This window comes from Wasmannia auropunctata, unplaced genomic scaffold, assembly GCF_000956235.1.
Source record: "Wasmannia auropunctata unplaced genomic scaffold, wasmannia.A_1.0 LD335987.1, whole genome shotgun sequence".
NCBI classification, from domain to species: Eukaryota; Metazoa; Arthropoda; class Insecta; order Hymenoptera; family Formicidae; genus Wasmannia; species Wasmannia auropunctata.
This window is the reverse complement of record NW_012026903.1, coordinates 2,506,350-2,516,067: the sequence shown is the minus strand read 5'-3', so window position 1 is coordinate 2,516,067 and position 9,718 is coordinate 2,506,350. Positions and strand designations below refer to the sequence as shown.

The 9,718-nt window shown below is 35.4% G+C and overlaps 4 protein-coding genes across 4 annotated transcripts in view; 1 reads left to right on the top strand and 3 right to left on the bottom strand.

The window, feature by feature from the left end:
* Positions 1–733, bottom strand: part of LOC105454310 (odorant receptor 4-like) — a 2,644-nt gene extending 1,911 nt beyond the window's left edge. The window contains exon 1 of the mRNA XM_011696860.1: positions 668–733. Coding sequence (XP_011695162.1) covers positions 668–733 — 66 coding nt within the window. The remainder of the gene's footprint in view (positions 1–667) is intronic.
* LOC105454259 (phospholipase A1 member A) lies at positions 617–3,880 on the bottom strand. Its single transcript, XM_011696771.1, has 7 exons — positions 3,639–3,880; positions 3,287–3,341; positions 2,966–3,111; positions 2,640–2,882; positions 1,790–1,990; positions 1,539–1,698; positions 617–1,070 (listed from the first exon to the last, which is right to left on the bottom strand). The coding sequence occupies exons 1-7, from the start codon at positions 3,697–3,699 to the stop codon at positions 992–994; spliced, it is 945 nt and encodes a 314-aa protein (XP_011695073.1). The 5' UTR covers positions 3,700–3,880; the 3' UTR covers positions 617–991.
* Positions 3,881–5,317: 1,437 nt separating this feature from the next.
* On the bottom strand, positions 5,318–8,464 carry LOC105454258 (ubiquitin-like-conjugating enzyme ATG3). Its single transcript, XM_011696770.1, has 6 exons — positions 8,080–8,464; positions 7,010–7,198; positions 6,675–6,920; positions 6,446–6,598; positions 6,215–6,342; positions 5,318–6,112 (listed from the first exon to the last, which is right to left on the bottom strand). The coding sequence occupies exons 1-6, from the start codon at positions 8,149–8,151 to the stop codon at positions 5,950–5,952; spliced, it is 951 nt and encodes a 316-aa protein (XP_011695072.1). The 5' UTR covers positions 8,152–8,464; the 3' UTR covers positions 5,318–5,949.
* Positions 8,465–8,544: 80 nt separating this feature from the next.
* LOC105454255 overlaps positions 8,545–9,718 on the top strand; it is a 2,807-nt gene continuing 1,633 nt past the window's right edge. Inside the window, exon 1 of the mRNA XM_011696768.1 lies at positions 8,545–8,778. Coding sequence (XP_011695070.1) covers positions 8,633–8,778 — 146 coding nt within the window. The 5' untranslated portion in view covers positions 8,545–8,632. The remainder of the gene's footprint in view (positions 8,779–9,718) is intronic.

The window sequence follows — 9,718 nt, the reverse complement described above, 5'->3', positions numbered from 1 at the left end:
AAGTAGAAAAATCATCGCGATAGAATAAACGATGTATGCCCAGTATTTGATGGATGTCAAGTGAACGGGTCGCCAGTATCCGGTGTACGTCAACAGCGCGAACGATAAGGGAAGTGTGTGCATCGTTCTCGGTTAAAAGTTCCAAAGGGAAGGGTCTCACGCGAGGATCTTAGGTAAAGTCTCGATAAAAATATTTCTTACAAAAGACAATTCAACGTTCTCAGGATGCTATTATATTGTCCATTTTCTCGCATCGACATTTCATACACCGCGTATCGCTTTCCTTTATTCCCTTTTACTTAGAAATTTACTTTGTCTTCCGCAATAGATAATTCATGCATAAATAAGTTTTGCTAATCGTTTCATGAAACATTACATGCAATTCTACAAAGACTATCCGTATGCTATTAGAGGTATATGTCACAGTTATTACGGTGAGTTCTGCAGCCTTATTCCGTCTTATTTAAAAATGAACGTTAGAATGAATTTGCTGCGTTCGCTACCCCCCTGTATCATCGTCGCGATCGATCGATACCCGCGAGTCTTGGACGCTGGCATATAATACTTCTTTAATTTATATACTTTAATTACTTCTCGAACTTCAGTTATCTAGTACTTCAGTTATCTAGTCAGCTTTGCATTTTTAATAAATTTGAACTTGAATTACAAGAATATATCGCGAATCGCAATGGTGATGACAACTGCCGATTGGACCTTGAATTAATGGTGACATTATTATTTCATGCGCAAGGCAAGAAGACATCTGAATACGCGGAATAATAATATAGCGACGATTATTACGAAGAAGTAAGAATTGCGTTCGATTGTCCATTAATATATAACGAATGTAGCATAATAAAGTGTGCGCGTCGCAGAAGTCGATACACTTTCTAGTTTTTTTCTTTCATACTAGTAAGAGAATTTGTTATTCCTTTCTTCTAGAAATCTTGCGGTATCCTTTCCTTTTATTGCAATTCTCAACGTAACACGATCAGTTCTTCGAGATAAGTCCTCGCTTCTCCAATCCAAAAGGACTTTGATCGTTCGTCACAAGATAGACAGTTCCTTTCCTGAGAAAAAAGGGAAAAATAAATATTTTTGTAATTTTAGACATTTAAAATAAATTACCTTTTAGTGAAAAAGATTCTTTTAATATTTTTAAGAATTTCATATTTTCAATTAATGAAGAGTTCTAGAAAAGATAACTTGAAGTTCTTCTTTATAATTTTGTAAGTTTTATTTCGGAAATGATAGAATATGAGAAATCTTAGAATATTTTAAAATTTATGTAATATATAGAAGATTTTAGAGATTTTTTTCAATATTTCTGAAAAGATTTATATTCTTATTCCTATAAAAAAATCTGAGAAATTTTTAAAAATAAGTTTTAAAATTTTAAACTTATAAGATCATTGAACTTATATAAGAATTATAAAAGATATGTAAAGAAATCTAAGAAAATTTTTCGCAAAGGTATAATTTTATAAAATTAGAATCTTCTTTTTAAATTGATTCTTTCAAATTTAGAAAATTTTTACGCAGTGTTCGGAGTGGCATATCCCATGACGATCTGTGTGTTATTAATGCATTTGCCGGAGTCAAACTGAGATAACGAAGAACATTGCATGCCCAAGAAGACAGATTCGTCGATCACAGACTCGGCATAGAATTTCCAGGAATAATGATGACTGCAGAAATCTGAAATGAGAAAATCAAAGATGATAAAAGGTACACACATCGGTAAAAAATACAATCCATTCAGCTCTAATTTCTAAGAAAGAAAATGTACCATCTGTGCTATAAAATGTAGGATGTTCCGGGCAGCCGGGTTGTATGCGTTTACCACCGTTTGGAAAAAAATCTACTGTTCCCGTAGTCATGGCAATACCATAAAATCCAGAATCCGTGTGTATGATATCCACAAAACGGGCGTCGGACAGCGAAAGGCGAGGCTGGATAAAATTGAAAAAGGGACCGGCAGGGTCCAGTCCTATACAAAAATATCTTTAAGTACTTAGCCGAATCGTAGAAAAGCATATTTTGCCAAACGTTAGCAACATATTTTCTTGACAGAAAGGCGATAAATTAGATACAAAATTCGTTAATTCGTTAAATTAATGTTTGTAAAAGCGCAATTAACAGAAATAAGAAAACTCGCTGCTGATAAAATGATAGTAAATTTTACACGATTTTTTGCGCTAATATGCTCTCATTTACATGAGCAGCAAATTTTACAAGCAAAACACGTCTAATAAAAACATAGACGGCACCGGTTTTGATATAAAATTCTGATTTTCTGCCAATTTGCAAATGTATTACCATTATTTTGTTTCGTGAATAATTATTTCGATTTTTTAGTATCAAGATTGAAATATAGCAAGAATACAGATTTTACTTTTTTGAAAAAAATGAAAATTTTTTATTTCTGAAAATGTAAATTAAACAATAGTTAACAATAAATTAATAAATTTGAATTATTTTGTTATTGTGAATTTTGTATGAAAGAGAAAAAGAGGAAAATGATCAAAATATTTTAAAGTTTCTCGTTATTTAAAGATACTTTGATGCTATATATTAAGCAGTGATACATTAATAAAATCGAGACAAAATTAATTGATAAAAAGCTTGTGAACTTTTACCCGTAATTCTGGGAACCTGAAAGCTAACTTTTCTGCCGATATAGCCGGAGATCTGACTGCCCATGGAGTGCCCGACGATATGCAATTTTTCTGTATCAAAGCCCGATTTTGCCATTTCATCGAGAGCCGTCACGAGGGCATCTGCGACGTGAGGGGCATTTATTACCACTGTTACATACGAGTCGTTCGCTAATTGACTGTAATCGACTCCGATAATATTGTGATCGTTTCTCTTCAAGTAAGCTAAAAAGATGAAAAATAATTTACATTTTATTAATTTGCTTCTTATAACACAGTAATGTACGTTATACGTCATTAAGATATACCTTGCACCACCGTACGTACGCTCTCTGATGCCAAATTTTCCGAAAAGCCATGAATGTACAACACCGTCGGCTTATTGTTATTTATTTGAGATGTGATCGCGCTAACGTTCTCCAACGAGTAGTCGACATATTCATTTATAGTAGTTCTAAAAGAGAAATCTTAAGTTTGGATCGACACGAAAATAGATTCATCGAGAATTTATTTTATATTGCGCCAAAGAAAACTGATAGTCACGAAAAATTTTATTAATTCTTTTTTATCCCAAGAATTTCAAGCATTGAAAATATGATGAAAGAAATCGAAAGTTTAAAAATAAGTACCCGACATAAACACGTAGAAAGATGCTCTCGAGCTCCTCCTCGCTGGGCGCTCCGCCTATACGAAAAAATAGATTTTGTGAATTTTTCTTTCTTATGTATTAAACATCGCTTATATTTGAATAAGACAGACAAAAAATTTAAAATAAAAAATATTTCTTCAATATACATATAAACATTTTCTTAAGAATATACTTAATTGAGATTTTCGAAATTCACTCAAAAAAGTATTACTGACAGATGTCTAATAAAATAATCATATATTTTTTTAATAAATCAACCAAGTTGAATTTTCTTTGCAAATTTTCTTTATTGTATAGTTGAATTGAATTCACTATTGGAAGCCAGTACTTACCAATCGCGGTCGCGTATATTATCACAATGGCAAAAACAAATTGTCGAAAAGTGTGGCTCATCGTAGTTTTGATCGAAGATCCTACCGAACAAGAATTTCTGAATAAACCAATTTTTTTTTGCGCACAGCATTATAAGAAGCCACGTTGCTAATTTATTCACTGTTAAATTTATGAGACATTTTGTTATCTAATATCGCCCTGTTTGCTTTACTGTGTGTAAAGAACACACACGTGTCAAACGTCGGAGATATTCTTCCTGTATTTGGAAAACAGAGAGTTGTTCATGCTAAATACAAGAAAAAAAAAATACTTGATTAATTTTATAAATTTGCTATATAGCGTTTTAAAATGCTATAACTTATTGTCAGAAAGGAAATAAATTAGAGATATGAAATCTGCAAATAATTAAAGAACAGATCAAACATTTTTTATCGAATAACGCAGGCTTATAATAAATGATGAATCATAGAAGGTGTTACTTTCGTCACATCTGATATTCTTGGTACGTATGGCAAGAAATGGAATATTCCGCTTAGATTTCTACAGGGCGATAAGCGAGTATCACATCGATCTGCATTGAAAATGTTAGCAAAAACTGTACGAGTTTATCTTTCATTAAAAATATTAACAAAAACTGTAAGTCTATTTTCCATTAATCATTTCCTTGTACTTCGTAAAATTCGTAATGTTTTAAATTATATAAATTATATGTATTGCCGTATGTACACAATCAAGAACGCCAGATATAAGGCAGCAGATTCGTCATTTTAAGTCCACGTTACTCAATAGAAAATATTTCACTAGCTTTTCAATTACGTGCAAGTTTCGTGTCTTTAACTTGTCTCCTTACTAAGTTATAGCATTTTAAAATTACCATATGTGTGTGTGTGTGTGTGATTTTATGGACACGCTGTATATACCGAATTATATGTACAGTTGCTGCTGCTTATATTTTAACGATAAAATAATATTATAGTTAATTATAGTTATTACCCTTTTTACCACTCAGAAGTGCGTTACAAATGCGCGTACGTAATTGTAAAATTTCATTGATATTAGGACACTGTAATTTCCATATTTATATATTTTTTTGAACATGCAAAATTATTGATAACATATTCTATAGGAAATATGTTATCACCTAATTTACGCGATTTTTTTATCACAACATATATTTTATATATTTTATTTACTGTTCCAATATTGAGGTATCTCAACACTAAAATATTTTTAAGTCATGATTAGAAAAAAAATTGTAGAATTTTATTAATTAGTTAATTTATTAATATCTTATTACTTTATTAATTAAAGCGACGAAAAAAGTAAGAAATTAATGATGGAGAAGATAAAAACAGTGTCTTTCAATAAAATAGTAATTAAGTTCTTATCTATAATGTCTAATTTATATCAACTATATCTAAAACCTCATAAAACAACAAGTGTGACATTGCGCACCCCATTATTCTGTCAACTGCTTATTTAATCGCACTCATGTTAATTTATGCACTGGTAGATTTATGGGAATGTCACGGATTACCGGTTGAATGCAAATAATTATGTGTATCTTCTTGAAACGTGTAAGTGAATAAATCAGAGGGGAAACGGTTCGACCGGAAAAGGCTAAATTTTAGTCGTCTCGCCGTGACTATGAACGATAAGTAACTTGGTCACACACAGGTAATGTTTGGAATATTCCAATTTATTTTCCTAATAATTAGCTGTAACCAATGTTGATAAATATTTAAGCTTTTTTTCGTAAATGATAAGTTAACAAATAATTAGCTTAAATATAAACATATAAGAAATAGGAAATGACTTCCGTATTTCTCTACCTCTCTCTCTGTCTCGCTCTTGTTCCGTTGATTCCATTCGTTGCTTTCAGCGTAGTCTTTATTCCTCGCTTATTGTCTAACGGCTGTAAAGTTAAAGATCTATTCAACTCAGTATCTTGCAATGTAAAAAAGTATCTTGTGGAGGTGTAACGTATTCGCTTAAAATTAATTAGGACGAGTGTACAAATGGATCTTTAAATGCTGAACGTTCGAGATCCGTGCAATTTATTTTATATCTTTGGATTCTCGGGAGTTAGATGTTTGTTCAATATTCACGACAGTGTCAACTCAAGGTACGTACACGAAAATTCTTTTTGAATCCATATAATCTCGAATATCCTTACGATCCTTCGCATTTACGATGAAAAGCGTAGTAAACATCGATACACAATTATCCCGCGTATCCGCTAAATACAGTTGGTAAGCAATTTATATTAATCACAATATAATGCCGATAACTTTAACACCAGCTACGCGCTTAGCCAGCCGCATTTAGCATAAAATTTTGCGTGTAGTCGTATTCGATCGTCGGTATGACCGACTGAACGAATTTCAGAAAGATTATAAGGTACATGTGTACTCCTAACTCTCCGCCGCCCTCCATCACCGTCTCCATGATTTTCTTCATCACCTCCGCGTGCCTGCGCAAACAGCGAGAAAAAAATCCTTTAATCCATCAAAATTCCATTCGTAAATCTAACGAATTTGAGATCTTCAGATCCGACCTTTCGCCTTCTTTTTACCTGCAGGGGTGAACAGAAGCCATAGGAGGACCAGGTATGTGCGGGTGAGTCTCCATTGTAACCGTCTTCTTAGCATGATCCTGACTAACATCTTCGTACATCTCTTCTACGCTAAGCGGCTTCCGATTCTAATATAATAAAATAAATAATGTAACAGTGGATCTAGAAGAAGATGCAATAATTCAAAGATTTAAGAAATTGGAAAGAAATAAAAAAAATTCCGCGTCTTACCTCGTTGTATCCGAACAACCATAATCTGGGCGTTTGATAATATTTATCGTATGTGATGTACAGATCATAGGTGCGAGTGCGAATGATCTCTCCCTCTGTAAACGAGTCCCGTTTCTCGTGGCCAGTTTTCTTAGTGCTCTCCGTCGCCGCGTGCTACAAGGAAACGTCGCTTTTTACAATTATTAATTCAGGAAATCTTCCTTTCTTTCGCAGATTTGTGTTCGCTTACCTTATCCTGCTCGTCCAGCATGCCGCTAATTTCGAAAGCGTCCATATCAGCGGCATCCTCATCGTCCTCGTCCTCGTCCGCATTGTCCTCAAGTTGGGGTGGCTCCCCCAGCGACTCCTCCAACGCCATTTCTGTCACTCTCTCGTCCAGGCCGGCGACACTAGTGGCGTAATGATGGGTGTCCACCCAACCGCCCTCAGGATCGTCAGCTTCTATAATACACTCTTGCTCGTTGCTGTATTCCATCTACAAAATGAAGGACAAATGGTATTGTATTATGTACAAATTGGAGATAGAGAGAGAATTACGTGCTACTTTTGGCATTGTGATATTACCTGTTTACATCGACGCGTGCAGGGAACATTACGAGTCAGCAGGAACTGTTTGCCCTTTGGTAAGTAAGCCTTGGCCCTGTCCTCGTCACCAGTAGCCCACTGCCATGTGGGACAGTGATGCACCAAGTGGTCACCGGCCGCTACAAACTCCTCCGGTGTCAAGACACCAGTTTCCCGGAATTTACTTTCCTTAAAAGAATTATGCAATTTCACACAAATGTACAATAAATCACAATGCAGCTAACAAAAAAGTCTTATATAAAAGAAAATAATAAGGCCCATTTTCACAATGTACGGTTATCTAAAAGTTAAAAATTACCAAGAAGTTTATTGTTTGTGTATTTAACGACGTTTGATTAGGAAATTAACCATCAAGTTAACTTGATAGCAACTCAACTGATGTAACCCTTTGGTTTATTTGATTACAAGCTTATTGAAGCGTGTTTTAATTAACTTTCAAGTTTTAGTTAACCTAACTTTTTCGTTAACCATATATTATGGGCGTAAAAATTATCAAGATAACCAGATCTGTAGAAAATAAATTTTGACAGAACTCTGCTAACATGATGGTGGGATTGACCGCAGAAACAGAGCAGAATTTGTTTATATTACAGCACTTAAATATGTTCTATTAAAATGGTTACAAAATGACGGATTCTGCTCGGTTCCTGTGCTAGCAATCTACTATCAAATTAAGTCAATAGAGCATGAGCTTAATGCAGATGTAGTTGATGCTCCAATCTACTGTAATGCTCTGCTCAAATCTGCGCTGGCAAGCATACTGTTAACATTGTGCTTACTGAGTATAAAATGATTTTTCTATCATAGGTTGTATAATCCTGAAGAATTAAAGAGAATCTATCCTACGTATTTTACTCGTCCCATCTTTTTCTTTCATTGATTATATCAGGATTTCATCAAGATTACCGGACATCCTGTGCATCTCTCCCCCCGCCCATCCCCCTCGCCGTGTTCGACGCTAATCGAAAATATCTAATCTACTCCGAATTATCGACGACCGCGATTTCGGGCGAACGAAACAGCGATGCGAAAAGTAGATGGGAATTTACCTTCAGCACCGGCGTCAAGTACTCGGCGACGCCCAGCGCGGTGCCCTTCACGTGGTTTATTACACTTTGCATTGTTGACGATTCGATTCGTACGCGCGGCGATATCAGATAGCGAGACAGCCCGTTACGCGGGGACGTGCGAGAGGGGGACAACAGCGGTGTCGCGTCTTCTTCTCAGCGGAGCCTCATCTCGAGCCTGGCTGGACGGAAAAGGTCTTCCCCTTCGCGCGGCGATGCTCGCCCGGCGTTCTAATTTATTCCCTCGTTTTATCCGGCTCGCCGGATCGATTCTTCAGGTTTGAACCGAGTGGCACGTAAACTCCGTCCGACAGGTGATCGCAGCAGACAACCGCGGAACGCGAGAAAAGTGTACAGATGGCTGCTGCGCCGGTCAGTCCGATCATGAATCATCCGGGCCCGCGGATCGAACGCCGCCGCCAACTGTCGCTGCGACTTCGAAGAATTTCCTAGAATTTGGAGAATTAGACTAGATCTTCCCCCAGCCGGAGCGCGACGAAGATCCCTCGACGTTCAGCACTCGAAGCTCTCGGGGATGGCACGGGAGCTTCACGTGTGCCTCGTCCGTTATTTTGCGCGCCTCGAGAGGTTGGATGACAAATGGAGGGAATTGTCGAAGAAGGCTGAGAGACCGCTCGAGGCTCTGGCTAATCGAATGGAGCAATTGCGCCATGTCATGAAGTAAGTGGACAACAAGTGGCCCTTTAATCGCGCGTTGACAATCTCCTACCGCGACTTTGACGTCAGTGGACCAGGTGGCGCGACTGCGGTGGTGAAGGCAGGGGGGACGAGATGCCGAAAAAATATATAAATTGACGTTCGAATAATTGAATTATTACATATATATTACATAAATTATTACATGAAAGCTTTGTTAATTTAAGTAATTCAACATTGAACAGCAGTAAAAAAAAAAAGAAATCACAAATTAATCATGATTATTAATGTCGCCGATTATAAAAAAAACGATGATTTTTCATAATCGGCGACATCTCAAAAATATCAATGTTAATCGTGATTAATTTGTGATTTCTTTTTTTTACTGCTGTTCAATGTTGAATTACTTAAATTAACAAAGCTTTTAAAAGTGGCTTCGATCAAAGTTTGATCAATTTAATTACTGATTAATTAAATATCGTTAGCGCTAAGCAAAATTTTTAATTGTATAACGTCATGCTTAATTTTCCTTTGTTAAACTACATAAAAATAAATCATTTTATCTTGATAACAAAATAGATTAGCAAATGCAGTTTCTTGATAAATTGTTGATTAAATTAATTGGAATTAGTCGAATTTAAAGTTATATATTAAACTCCAACTAATTTAAACTACACAATTATTTACAGCAGAATTTCTATCTATAATTTGTTATCTCTAATTTTTTTCCACATATTAAATGATAAAATTAATTAATAATTCCATCTGTGTTAACAGAATAATACGAGCATTACTTATATTACTGATAACATTATTATTTATTAACAAATATTAAACAGATGATAAAGGCAGTTAAGAGTCCCACGCAGTTCTTGGTGCGTATATATTCTTGGTTTATTCCAATATTCTTTACATCAAATCCTTAGCGAACGTTTCGGCTTCCATCAAGCCATCTTCAGCGCAA

What these genes read in the sequence shown, in the direction of transcription:
- LOC105454259 (XM_011696771.1), bottom strand. Translation starts at nt 3,699, where the DNA reads ATGAGCCACACTTTTCGACAATTTGTTTTTGCCATTGTGATAATATAC. An exon ending in TCAGGTTCCCAGAATTACGG is followed by an intron (nt 1,991 to 2,639) that starts GTAAAAGTTCAC and finishes ATTTTTGTATAG; the next exon opens with GACTGGACCCTGCCGGTCCC. An exon ending in TACATTTTATAGCACAGATG is followed by an intron (nt 1,699 to 1,789) that starts GTACATTTTCTT and finishes TTCTCATTTCAG; the next exon opens with ATTTCTGCAGTCATCATTAT.
- LOC105454258 (XM_011696770.1), bottom strand. Translation starts at nt 8,151, where the DNA reads ATGCAAAGTGTAATAAACCACGTGAAGGGCACCGCGCTGGGCGTCGCC. An exon ending in ACTTGACGCCGGTGCTGAAG is followed by an intron (nt 7,199 to 8,079) that starts GTAAATTCCCAT and finishes AATTCTTTTAAG; the next exon opens with GAAAGTAAATTCCGGGAAAC. An exon ending in GCACGCGTCGATGTAAACAG is followed by an intron (nt 6,921 to 7,009) that starts GTAATATCACAA and finishes TTCATTTTGTAG; the next exon opens with ATGGAATACAGCAACGAGCA.